Here is a 14,279-nt window from a genome sequence, read left to right as displayed (position 1 = left end):
ACTCTGTTGGTGTACAGGAGAATTAAGCTTGTGGGGGGTTTATAATTAGGGAAAGAATGCATCTTTCAGTCACAGGGTAGGTAAAAACTAAAGGTAAGGCAGGGGAACGTGAAGCTATCTAGAAGCATGAGTAGAGAAAAGAAAAAAGAGGCAATAAATATCCACTCTCCTTCCTAGCCTATCTTTACCTCTTTCCAAGACAATTTGGAACTTGTGATAGTCCAAGCAGGACCACTTCATTTTTCTGAAAATAATATCTTTTTAGACAGTTCCCTGTTCACTCCCTAAGACTAGAGTCCATGCCTTGTCTACTCCAGATCATCAGGTGTCTCTCATCTCCCTTTTGGAGGAGAAGGAGATGACATACTACTGCCTCAGAGGCAGTGGATTCTTGCAGTGTTTTAATTCACAAGTGCTAACTCAAATACCTATCTTTGTTCACTACAGTTAAAGGATGCTTCTTTGAAGAGGTAATGCTTGCTTAGGGAACCAAGGCCTATCTCCATCCATCTCTGACATAAATCAAAGATGAGCACACCACTAAGAGATGGTAAAGCAGGCTTCTCAACCATCCTCCAGAATTCTAAGGTTAACACTTTCCCTTTCCAGTCTCTCCTATGTTCTCTGTCTTCAAAGACGAATCTCAAACTATACACATATATGTGTGTGTAATTGACACAAGTGTGGACATTTACATATTTATTGTCAGACAGAAGCTGTCTATCCGAAAATGAACAGATAAACCGTACCCAAATTCTGGGAATCATTTAAGGCTGGTGAAAAAAAAATATTGGGCACTTGGGAAAAAGGTCTAGAGCAGGGGTGGGAAACCTGTGGCCTTCTAGGCCCTTGGGCGTGGCCTTTTGACTGAGTCCAAGTTTTACAGAACAAATCCTTTTATTAAGGGAATTTATTCTGTGAAGTTTGGATTCAGTCAAAGGGCCCCACTTAAGGACCTAGAGGGCCCTATGTGGCCTTTGAGGCCTGGTTTAGAATAATGGAATAATAGAATAGAAATATTCTATTTGAGATCTATATGATATCTAAATACCAAATAGAATAATTTGGCATGAAAATGCCAAATTATCTCTAACTTGAAGTAAACTTTTTTGTGAACCTTAATGACTTTGAAAGATAGAGAAACATTCATTTGAAAAAGGGGTGGTGTGGTTTTGGTTTTTTGGGGTTTTTTATCCTTAGCCTTTTTTCCTTCCAGAACAGAATTTTGTTTTGAGGGCAGATCATTTTGGTGCAATAAGGCTGACTTTTTAAAAGGAATACCCTGAAGTGTTAGATAAGGGGAGAAAGCAGAATTGAAGGAAAATGTTTCATTTTTCTCCCCTTGGATGTGAATGTAAACGGTTTTTGGCAAAGAGGTCAAAGATTTAGAGCTGGAAGGGATGTCTAGGTCATCTAGGCTAAAGATTTACCTGTTATATAACGTAAAGAGGATAAAATTTCTTTGGGATCCACAATTTAATTTTATGCTAGTAGACTAAATAAGTTCATCTTGGAAGTGTCTATACAGAAGAATACTAAATTACCCTTGTATTCTATCCCTAGAAGTTTGACATAATAGAATAAGCTTTAGACTTGGGTCAGGAAACTTTGGTTGAAATCCTGGCCCTGGCATTTCGTAACTCTTTGACGTTGGGCAAATCATTTGTCTCTGAACCTGTTTCCAGCCTCTCGAGTTTATTGTGAGGAAAGCATTTTTCAAATGTCACACTGTAATGCCAACCCTTGACTTCCATTCTCTAGTGGTCTTGGCCCTTGAAAGGCACATGCTTATACTATTTGCCTTTGAGGAGTCCTGCCAAGGGTCAGGCTTACTCTTTTCTCAGTAGCATAAATTATAAGTGAGAAGTTCATCAGCCAAATATAACAATAAATTAAAGTATTTGAATTCATAGATCACAGAAACTTGACAAATTTCCTTAAATCACTAGAAATTGGTGTGTATTACCATTTGATTTAGCCTGAATTTAATATACAAAAAACTATTCCTCTCTTACTTTTTGACAGTTCTATGGCTTCTTACCTCAAGTTGATGCCATTTTTTGAGATTTATTTAGAAGAAGTTAGCCATTTCTCTTTTCTATTCTGACATTACAGTTCACTCTTTTCATCTCTACCCTGACAACTAATTTTCAAAAAGAGATAGTTTCAAGGGAGGGGGAGTGATGGGGGAGGGGAGAAGAATCCCTTGTAATATAAAGCCTCTGACTCACCTACCCTCAATCCAAAGATTAAGTAGAAAATGTAAAAATGTAGAAAAATAAACCATGTATCTCAGTCTGAAAGAAAGCCTAGTTTCCTGGTTCAGGACCTCCTTGTAGCACTGTAGTGTTGATTAATCTCTACAAATATTAAATAATTTTTTATTCACATGTGAGTTGTAGCAGTTTCCAATTATCCTAAATGGAAATGTAACCGTACACTCTCTAAATTTTAGGAAAAGGGTTGTTATAGTTGGGGTTTCTCTGCTTCAGTCAACTAGTGACACAGAACTAGCAATTATGTAGCACCTTAATGTCTCTAAGAGAGGCATAATCATTTAACTGTCACATCCTGGTGAGGTGGGTGCTATTATCATCTCCAATTTACAGATTAGGAAATGAGAGAAACAGAGAAGTTAAGAGACTTGCCCAGGGAAAGGAATAAACATTTATTAAGCAGCTACTGTGTTCCAGGCACTGTGCTAAGCACGTCACAAATAGTTTTTCATTTGATCGTCACAACAACCTTCTAAAAGTAGATACTATTCTCATCCCCATTTTGCAGTTTAGAAAACTGAGGCAGACAAAAGTTCAGATGACTTACCCAAAGACACCCAACTAGGGTCTGTGGCAGGATTTGAATTCAGTTGTTCCAGACTGCACCTAGCTGCCCTAAGACTTTGTGTAGAAACGTGCCAGGGCCTTACAGTGAGTACTGCCTGCCACTGTAACACATCCTCCCCTACCCCCCAACACACACACACACACGTGCGCACACATATCTTAGAAGAATTTTTATAAGGAATTTCTACTGGGGTCATAGTGAATTCTGAGCTAGACTTTAGTGGGATATATATTATATGACACTCTCATTATATGATTACATATAATATATATAAATACGATATATGATATATATTCTCTATATAATATATGACACTCTAATACAAAAACAACCATGAAAGTATATACTTTTCCTAACAGTGATAGTTTTAGATCCTATTCTTCCTGAATGCTACTATTAGATTACTTTTCCCTAAATATTGCTTTTATCATGGTATTGAGTAACATGTACTTAAAAGAGTCCTGGATTAGAAGCTAGGCTACCATCAACGAGGCAAGTCATCTGACCTCTCCATACCTTGGTTTCTTCATCTTCAAAATGAGGGAGTTGGATTAGATTCTTTCGAGTTCTAAAATTCTGTAAACCAGTTAAGTCATTAAGTATTAAGTATCTACTGTGTGCCAGGCACTATGCTGAGCACTATAGGTACAGAAAAAGGAAAAAGATAGACCCTACTCTTAAGGAGCTCACAGTCTAATGGAGGAGACAACATACAAACAACTATGTACACACAAGCTGTATACAGGATAAATTGGAGCTAATTGACCACGGAAAGGCCCTAGAATTAAGGGGGAATAATAAAGCCTTCTTGTAAAAGATAGGATTTTAGCTAGGAATTGCAAGAAGCCAGGAAGCAGAGATGAGGAGGGAGAGAATTTGAGGCAGGAGAGACGACCAGTGAAAATGCCCAGAGTCAGGAGATGAGTGTCTTGTATGAGGGACAGCAAGGAGGCCAGTGTCACTGGGTTACACTGTACGTAGCAGAGGGTAAGGTTCCGTTTGGACGTGTTGTTCAGGATGTTTACAGGACATCTAGTTCAAGAGATGAATAGGCAGTAGGAGATACGAGACTGGAGATCAGCAGAAAGGTTAGGGCTTGATAATTAGATTTGAGAATCATCAGCATAGAGATGATAATTGAATCCATGGGAACTGATGAGACACCGAGTACAGTAGTATAGGGAAAGAAGAGCAGACAGCCTAGGACAGAGGCCTTTAAGACATTCTCACTTAGTAGGCATGACACAGAAGGAGATCCAGCAAAGGAGACTAAGAAGAAACATAGGCAGAGAACCAGGAGAGAACAGTGTCAGGAAAACAGAGAGAGAAGTGAATATCCAGGAAAAAAAGGGAGGGACCAACAATGTCAAAGGCTGCAGAGAGGTCACGAAGGATGAAGATTGAGGGAAGGCCATTGCAAGGGTAAATGACGGGTCACCTAAAGATTTTTAAAGAGAGGGAGACATGGGCATGTGTGTAGACAATAGGGAAGCGCCAGGAGACAGGGATAAATTGTAGATAAGTGAACAGAGTAGAGATGATAAAGAGGGCAGTTTGTTGGAGAAGACAGGATGGAATGGAGTGGGATCACTTGTACATGTAAAGAGGTTTGCCTTGGTAAAGAGAAAGTTCACCTCTTGGGAGACAAGAGTGAAAGAAGAGATATTCACTCCCCTATTCATTGAACCTCAGTGGTTCCCTGTCTCTTCTAGGATCAAATATAAACTCCTCTAATTAGTTTTTACAGCCCTTCCTAACCTGGCCCTAACCTACCTCTCCAATTTTTATACCTTAATGCTTTTCCCACTATATACCAGCCATACTGATCTTGCTTTTTATCACACATGATATTCCCCCTGTCTTGGCACCTTTGATTTTGTTGTCCTTTGTGCCTGGAATTCATGGCCTCTTTACCTCTGCCTCTTGAAATCCCTTTTTTTCTTTCAAAACTAGTAACACCCTTTACGTGAACTTGGGGGAGTTGAGGAGTTGGTGAACCAGGAAGCCAAGGATATGAGGGAACAGCAACACATAAATTGAAATCCCCAAATACTGGGGTGGGGGTTGTAGAGGAGAGACAACTTCAAGCCAGCTTAATTAGCTGCTGAACTCTTTGAGAGTTTATTGGCTTGTTGAGAACACTAAGATCTCTGCATAGAGTGAAATATCCAAATAAAATGAGCCTCAAAGGAAGAAGGTTGCTGGGTAATGGTGGCAGGCAGAGAGATTCTGAAAATGGCAAGAAATATGCCTGCCCTTCTGTGTCCCAGGCAGCAGTGAGGAAGATAACAGGCAGTGCTGGAGAAGGAATCTCAAAGTCCAGAAATGCTGCACATCTTATCTGTTTTATCTCTGGCTCCTACACACTAAGACTATATTCTAGGTTATAGCTTCCTTTTCAGAAACCTTCAGTAGTGCTCTGTTCCTTCTAGAACAAAATAACAAACTCCTTAGTTGAGCATTTTTTCCTGTCCTGTTTCATATTACAGCACTCTTTCTAGGCATGGAGTGCCTGGATACATTCCCTTTTCACTTCTACTTTTCAGAATCTGTCTCTTCTTCCAAGACTCAGCTCTGGTATATTTTCATTTTCTTCCATTTAACCATCCTAGTCCCCTCCATCTAAAAATGTTCTTTTCCTCCTCAAATTTTCCTAAAGCATTTTGGAATTCTCCTTTGAGAATTTAAAAAAAACAGCAGATAAGAAATAGGGCATTCCAGGCCTGGGGGAGAGAGCCAGTGCAGTGACATAGAGCAATGCCTTGTGTTTGAGGAATAGCAAACAGGCCCCTGTAGCTGGATCACAGAGCGTGTGAAGAGAAGTAAAAGTTAAGAAGGTGCTAGGGAGCCACTGGAGTTCATTGAGTGGGGTCAGTGACGTGGTCAGACCTATGCTTCAGGAAAATCACTTTGGCAACTGAGTGAAAGGTGGATTGGAGTGGCGAGAAACTTGACTGGAGAGTAATTAGAAGGCTATTGCAGTAGGCCAGATGAGAGGAAGTAGGGAGTTGGAGTAGAGGTAACACAGTCTAAGTGGAAAGAAGGGGATGTATATGCAAGATATTGCAGAGTTAGAAATCACAACCTATTTAGTGTCAAGAATCAAGTAGACCTGGGTTCAGTTCCTTCATATGGCATGTCAGGGCTTCCCATATCTCCACCAAATTTTGCCAATAGGGATTGGACAAGGCACTTAATCTTTCTAAGTCTCAGAAAGCTCCCTAAGATTTTATTTACTAAAAGAGAAAAGGAGCAAGCATTTGTTGAGTACCAAATATGTGCTAGGCCCTGTGCTACGCACTTTATAAATATTTTCTCACTTGATCCTCACAACCACCCTGGGAGGTCAGTACTGTTATTATCAGCATTGTACAGATGAGGAAACTGAGGCACGCAAAAGTTAAGTGACTTGCCCAGGGTCACATAGCTAGTAAGTGTCTGAGGTTGGATATGAACATAGATTTTCCTGATTCCAGGTCGAGTGCTGTATCAACTATGCCACCAACTGCTTCCTAAGTTACAAATTGTTACAAATGCACTAACCTTTTATGTAGTTGTTTTTGTGTTCACTCCCCCTCAGTTTGTAAGTTCTTTAAGGACAGAAACGCTGTTTCTTTGTATCCTTCTGAGGAATACAGAACAGAATAGCCATTCGCTTTTTATTTATTGATAGAAGAATGATAATAGTGATACACTTTATGTAAATATTCTTAACTAGTTAATTGGTAAAACTGCCCAAATGTTTATTCAAAGAAAGATAAGGGTTTTTATCACCATTTTATCGATTGACAAGCTGAGACAAGGAGAATTGAAATTACTTGGCATATATGTACAGTGGGTCTCCAGACTGTTACAGACTCTAGTAATTGCCTTTCCCTTAGAATAAATGATAAATTTGATAAAAGTAGATTTCTTATTATTTCTATTAAATATTACAAGTAGTACTCTTTCTGTGTTCTTTTATCTCAGACTTTCTTTTTCAACACAGGCCTCCATGTCAGTTCTGCGTCTTAACTATCCTATGACCAAAGTGTATTTCAGGTTTTTTGGTGGAGACAAGAGAAGGTTGTATTCTAAAGACAATTGTTCAAAGATACCAAATGTCGTATGTTGTGTAATAGACACTGTATATTGCGTGTTCACAGACTGTTGCCTGCTCCCCTCAAGGATGCAGTAGAAGTTTCAACGTGGAGAAGGTGCTACACAACACAAGAAGTGAACTCTGCTCTCAGTAAAATCCAGCTTGTGGGCTATTCTCAGAAAATCGTGAGTGCTCCTTTGACTTCAATGATTTATGAGCAGCTAAAATCCATAATGTTCTTCTGGAGCTATAAGAATCCTTTAGTTTCCCTTCCGTGAAGCCTCCAAATCCCTAGAGGCCCCACTGTGGTGCATAGAAAGTGAATAGGTAGAGCACAGTTTGACAACTCGTGGATCATTTGTCACTTTCTCCTGGCCTCCAAGGGCAGAACTCAGAGTTATTTGATAGTGGCTTCCCCTTCCTGTAACTGTCCAATTTCTTAGTTGCAGTAAGGGAGGAAATGGTCCTTTCCTGTCCCTTATATTCTTCCCTAGGACCTGCTCCTATTTGTTGAGATATAGAAGAGTCTCTCTTCCTGCCCCCCTCAGGGCAATGGGGATTTCCTAAAAATTTTTGGAAAAACAACTAGGAAGCGTTGAGCATAACAGGAAACATTGGAAAAATCTGTGAGACATTTCTTTGAAGCAGTGACCCAACTGACCATAGACTTCCTGCATCTTTGCCAAATTTTGCCAAGTCATTCACTCATAGATTAGCTACCTAAACAAACCCAACATTTAAAAAGTACTGGTATTTCTTCCATCTTTTAAAGGGTCACCATTTTCATTCATTATGTCCTCAGTCATTATGTACATGGCAGATGCAAATGGACTAAACCTAAAGGATATGTAAAAATAAGAGAATTTGTACCTTTCAGTGGTTACCTTATGACCTTTACCATTTTTCTGGCTAGTTTGTTTCGAAATGTTTTCATTGTGAATGAGAGAAAATGTAGGTGCATATAGTATGGTGTTTAGTTTCAAAAATAATTTTGCCTTGCTTTGCAGGAGCTTTTCGGTGCAGTACAAGTGACTCCCCTTAGCTCTGGCTATGCACTTGGAAGTTCCAATTGGATTATTCAGTCACATTATGAGAAAGTGTCCTATGTCTCGGGTTCTTCCTTGCTTACTACACACCCCCAGGTATTTTCTCTCTTCTTCCTGACAACTCAGTTGTAAAAATTATTTAACCCAATAATTAAGGGCTTTGGTTGGCTACAGTGCATCAGCTATACTCAGTGAGCTCTTCCCATCTTCCAGTTGTACAGATGCTTTTTATGCAGGGTAGGCTGTTCTCATGTATCAAACTAGAACCACACTTGGGCAGAGATCTGCACTAAATAGCCAAGTACATTCAGCAAAAATATGAAAACAAAAATAGTATTTTTATCATAGGCATTAATTGTCTCACACTATATTTATATTTACAAGGATTTTGTATTTATTTTTATAACTATAGCTATATGAAGCACAAACTGCATTGGGAACTAAGATACTTAAAAGGGAAAAAGAGATTCTAGTATTTTGGGTGGATATTCCATGAAGGATTTAAGGAAATAATTTCATAGACAAAAATCCAATAGGATAAAAAGACATAATCGGGTTACCCAAAAGAAGTGGGGAAGTAGTAAGAGATTACTTTGTTAGCTTTGATGAGTTCAAGTCATCAAACACAAATGAATTATATCCAAAGATACTAAAAGAATTGACAGGTGTAATTGCTAAACCACTGTCTGGACTAAAAGAGTTGTCATTAATGGTTCGATGCCAACAGGTCTAGTGGAATGTCCCAGGAATCTATGCTTGGCCTGGTGCTTCATGATTCATATTTTTGTTTTTGTTATTGTTTATTTTTCATATTTCATATTTTTACAAATTACTTGCATAAAGACATAGATGACTTGCTTATCAACTTTGCAGAGGCTAATAGGCAACAAACATTTCTTAAGTGCTTACTGTGTGTCAGGCACTAAGCACTATGGTAGAAATAGACGTTATTTGCTCTCTAAGAGCTTACATACTAATGGGGAAAGAAAACACATAAAAAGGAGCTGAAAAAGGAGAAGGTATCCCTGTGAGGGCACAGTGGTGCAGTCTGGAGAGACAGAAGCACAGCCAGAAGGGGAATGAAGCATGGTCCACTTGGGCCCACCCTCAAATGGAGGACACTGGAAGGAACTCACCAAGGGGAGTGTGGTAGAGTGATATCACATCTTTATAGATAAAATAAAGCTGTGAGGGATAGCTTATGCACTAATTGAGAGTTGGAATACATAAATACTCTGACAGGTTAAAACATTGGACTGTAGCTAGTAAAATGAAAGTATGGATAAATATGAAGTCTCAGGTTCAAGAAAATCAGTGCCACAGGTACAAGATGGGGGTGGTATGGCAGGAATCAGTCAATCATCAAGCATTTATTAAGCATTTACTATGTGTTAAGCACTTTGCCAAACACTAAAGATACCAAGGAAGGCAAAAACAGCCACTGCCTTCCACTTAACTGCTATCAGCCTCAGTGTCCATATCTGTAAAATGGAGAACGTAGCACCTGCTTCACCACGCTGTTGTAAGGATCAACTGAGATAATATATGTAAGACCTCTGCAGACCTTGAGGTGCTATATAAATGTCAGCAATTACTGTTATTGCTTATTATTATCATTCGATGACATAGTATTAGTTGCCTATAACTTCACGCCCTTCCCAATGAAGGCCTTATCTAATCCCTTAAGGATTGATCCTGATATTCTACAAACTGTCTCATACCCAAGTGGATGAAGAGTGCCTATGCTCTAACCATAATGTCCTGCTGTTTATGCATATACAACTGGTAACATCAGTTCATGTGGCTGGGGCAGATGCTATAGACAGGGAACTTAATAGGGCAAAACCAAGTTGGATTACTTTTGAGAAATTGCAGCTCCGTAATGTTCCTAAGCTTCTCCCTTAAACAGAAGATGATCTCCTAGCTCAGTATCCTCCCAGTGGTTCTCTATGCCACTGAATCACTGATTATCACAATCTCTTAAGAATTAAAGTTTCAGGTAACCCAAAGGCAATGAAAAAACACATCCATGGATTTCCCTCATTGGGCATATATAGGAGGATATGGACAAGAGTAAAAGGCAGCTAGGTTGCTCAGTGGATAGAGTGCTAAGCCTGGAGGCAGAAAGACCTGAGGTCAAATGTAACCTCAAACACTTACTAGCTATGTGACCTTGGGCAAGTCACTTAACCTGTGTCTGCCTTAATCCACTGGAGAAGGAAATGGCAAACCACTCCAGTATCTTTGCCAAGAAAACCCCAAGGACAGTATGGTCCATAGGGTCACAAAGTCAGATACAACTGAGATGACTCAACAACAACAACATGAACAAGAGTCACACATAATCAAAGTATTGAAGCAGTATCAGGCATTCTTGACTACCTTCTGCCCCCTGGATCCTTCCTCTTCTCTGGGTTTTCCTGATACTGCTCTCCCCTGGTTTTCATACCTATGAAGCCACTTGTTAGGCTCCTGTACTTCATTCATACCCCACCCTAATTAGCATTCCCTAAGGTTCTGTCCTGAGCCTTCTCTTTTCTCTCTACACGTTCCATCTCAGTAATCTGATCAGTCCTTGAGATTCAGTGATCATATCTATACTCTTCTTAGCTCCAGTCCCATATCACCAACTACATATTAGACATTTCCAGCTACATTTACCATATAGATCTTAAGCCTATCATGTCTTAAGATAACACGTAATCTTCCTATTCCCCCAGATTCGCCCCTCTTCTTTATTTTCCTGTTTCTATCAAGGGTGCTACCATTCTTTCTCTCTCACAGCATCCATGTCTGGTCAGTTATGAAGTCTTCACTATTCCACATCTTTCATATGTACCCCATTTTCTCCAGTCACACATAGCCATCCATAGAATTCCTCTGCTCAAAGGCTACCCTGGCCTCCACGGCCTCAAGAATAAAGTAATCATTTATTTGGCATTTAAAGCCCTTCAGAATTTGGCTACAACTTAGACCCTCGCAGGTTAATGATGCATTACTCCCACTGACACACACTGTGTTCTGGCTAAGCTGGCCTTCCCGGTGTTTCCCATACACAACATGCCATCTCTCACCCTTGTACCTTTGCACAGATTTGTTCCTCCTCTCTACCTGAAATGCATTGTCTCCTTTCTTCCAGTACTCGGAATCCCTAGCTTTTGTCAAAGCTCAGCTCATGTGCCACCTCCTACTGACATCCTTCTCATCCAACCCTCAAGTGCTAAATTACTTTGTATACATTTTGTATTTTCTTGTGTGTGTGTGTGTGTACATATGTACACACATATATATACATACACACACACACACGCACACGCACACACGCACACGTATACATATCCTTTCTTCCCCAAAAGAATGTAAGCTCTATGAGGGAAGAAACTGTTGTTTTTGTGTCTGTATCTGTAGTATCTAACACAATGCCTGGCATATAGTAGATGCTTAATAACTCCTTGTTGAGTGAAATAAAAACTAGCATTCACATACAATACAATAAATATTAAGCACCTACTATGTCCCAGGCACTGTGCTAAGTGCTGGGAATACAAATAAGAAAAAGAAAGTCAGCACCTACCCCCAAGGAGCTTCCAATCTTTTTTTCCTAATTTTATTTATTTTGTTATGTATTCCCCAACTACATGTAAAAAAATTTCAACAATCCTGTTGTAGAATTTTAAGTTCCAACTTCTCTCCCACCCCTCCCCTCCTTGAGAAGACAAGTAACTTGGTATTGATTATGCATGCGAAGTTATGTGAAACAGATTTCTATATTAAACTTCTTGCAAAAGAAAACACAAAATAAAACAATAAAAATAAATTTTTTTTTAAAAGTATGCTTCAGTCCACATCCAGAATTCATCAGTTCTCAGGGAGCTTACAGTCTAATGGGGAAAGAAAATATGCCAAATCCAAGCAATACAGCTGGTAGGAAATGAAGCATTGACTGGGGTACTGAGCCCTCTTTACTAAATGTGACTATGGGAGTTTTCGCTCCTATCTCCAGCCATAGTCAGAGGGGCAGAGACAACTGAGGGTGTTGATGAGGTAGAAGTATCAAAGATGATGCGTTGTCCTTGATGATAAGTTTCCTGGTGATGGGCTTTATGGTGCTTAAAGGATTGCAAAGCACTTGACACGTATTATGTCATTTGATCTTTAGACAGATATTTCCTTTTAGAAAGTTTTCAAGCAAAGATAATACCCAGCTTCATTAGCAAACTTCCTCAATTCATCATGTTTTAGTGAATATTTCTACAGCGTTTTACAGTTGCTGCTGTTGACATCTGTTTTGAGAACTGCCAGTGCCTCAAGAAATCCAGACAATCCCTGCTAAAATGAAGTGATGCCTAAAAAGAAGTGGCGAAGGTTGCTGAGAGTTTGGCTGCAGTTCTCAAAGGTGGTGTTTCTAACACCAACATTGCAGTCTCTTTGGCGGGCAAGCAGTCCTTAATCTTCTCTAGAGAGGGTTTTGAAAGCCAGGCGGAATAGTTTTGATTTCATGTGGTTGAAAGTAAGTAGCCTTTTAAGCTCTTAGGAAAGAGGATTTATATACTGAAACTTGTACTTTTAGGAGGTAATTTGGGAGTAATATGCAATATGGAGTGGTGGGGTTCAAGCCTAAGTACAAACTAGGTATAGGAGGCTGCTGCAGTGAGCTGGTATAATGTGAAGAGGCTCCAGACTGGGGCAGTGGCAGTAACAATGGAGAGAAAATTATTAGATGTATTTCAAAGGAAAAAATAGGAGAGCTTGTTGACTAAGTATAAGAAAGAAAACAATGAGCCAAAGATGAATAGGTATATTGACAAGAAAGAGAAACATCAAGACAGAGATTATTAGGAAAAGCTGAGTTTGGTTGTGAATAATCCAAATCAAAGTATATCATTGGCAAGTACAGAGAGTAATCAGGAGTTTACTATGAAAACAGACCTAAAGAAATAGATTGTAGAGTTACCAGCATAGAGGTAATAGGTGAAGCCATGGAAAGACAGAAGTGTGTAAGCCTTATTATGTCTCTGGTTACCAAGGAAGGTAAGGAGATATTGACAGAAACAAAACAATGGCTAAAATTGGAGGATAATCTGAAAAGTGCATTGTTTATGGGCAGCCAGGTGGCACAATGGATAGAGCACAGGGCCTGCTCAAACACTTATTAGATGTGTGACCCTGGGTAAGTCACTTAACACTGTTCGCCTCAGTTTCCTCATCTGTAAAAATGAGCTGGAGAAGGAAATGGCAAACCACTCCAGTATCTTTGCCAAGAAAACCCCAAATAGGGTCACAAAGAGTTGTACACAACTGAAACAACTGAACAATAAAAACAGTGTTTATAGAAGCCAAGAGAAGAGTGTTTCAGGAAATTTAACAAATATTTATTAATTGCTTACTAGTCACTAGTAAAAAAAATGAAACAGCTCTCACCCTTGAAAACCCTACATTCTAGTGGGGCTTTACAATATGTAACACAAATAAATACAAAGTAGCATCACAGGATCATATATTTAAAGCTGAAAGGGACTTTGGAGGTCACTTAGTACAATCCCCATTTTTTAGATGAGGAAAGTTAAGCCCAGAGATTCCTCTGAGGTCACGCAGGTAGTAAGAAACAGGATCTGAAACCATGTGCTCTGACTACCAGGTTTAACAAGAATTAAAAAGTAACTTCAGGAGGGAGAAAATGCTCATAATTTGGCAAATTGGGAAAGGCCTCAAAGAGAACTTGTGAGCTGTTCTTTAAAGGAAGCTTAGGATTCTGTGGGGTGGATGCAGAATGACTGTTCTGCACACATAGGGGACCACTTGTACAAAGTGATATGTATGGGGAATAGCTAGCTGGCCAGTTTTACTGGAGTGTCAAATGTGAAGGGGGGATATATGAAATAAGACTGTAAAGGTAAGTGGGAACCAGATTATAGAGGACTTAAAATGCCAAGCTGATACATTTATAGCTTATCCTGAAGGAAATAGGGAGCCATGGAAGATTTTTTAGAAGGTGAGTGACATGGTCAGATCCTTGTTTTAGGAAGATTCATTTGGCAGCTCTGTGGAAAATGGATTAGAGGGGGAAGTTACTGTAAGCTGGAAAAAATGGAAAAATGGTTTCTGCATAACACCCCATCTATGGAAAAGTATGCATTTGTATAAATACAGATCAGCCTTGCCCAAGGTAGAAGAAAATGAGGGATGACAGGCAGACAGCCAGAATGCTCCACTAATGTCTGTGCAATAGCAGAAGAAAATGAGGAAAGCTTCCACTATAAGGACTTCCAGCGGCAATTATAAGGGAGAACGTGGACAAGTATTGTACT

At 39.5% G+C, this 14,279-nt stretch overlaps 1 protein-coding gene across 2 annotated transcripts in view; it reads left to right on the top strand.

The window, feature by feature from the left end:
* The window catches only part of INTS9 (integrator complex subunit 9), a 133,704-nt gene that overhangs the window by 62,990 nt on the left and 56,435 nt on the right, over nt 1-14,279 (top strand). For both annotated transcript variants that reach the window (XM_036750754.1, XM_036750755.1), the window contains 2 exons: nt 6,990-7,110; nt 7,933-8,067. In XM_036750754.1, the coding sequence (XP_036606649.1) occupies nt 6,990-7,110; nt 7,933-8,067 (256 nt within the window). The remainder of the gene's footprint in view (nt 1-6,989; nt 7,111-7,932; nt 8,068-14,279) is intronic.

The sequence above is a fragment of the Trichosurus vulpecula genome, chromosome 3, assembly GCF_011100635.1.
Source record: "Trichosurus vulpecula isolate mTriVul1 chromosome 3, mTriVul1.pri, whole genome shotgun sequence".
NCBI classification, from domain to species: domain Eukaryota; kingdom Metazoa; phylum Chordata; class Mammalia; order Diprotodontia; family Phalangeridae; genus Trichosurus; species Trichosurus vulpecula.
The sequence above is the reverse complement of the archived record's forward strand: the minus strand, read 5'-3'. Positions and strand labels throughout refer to the sequence as shown.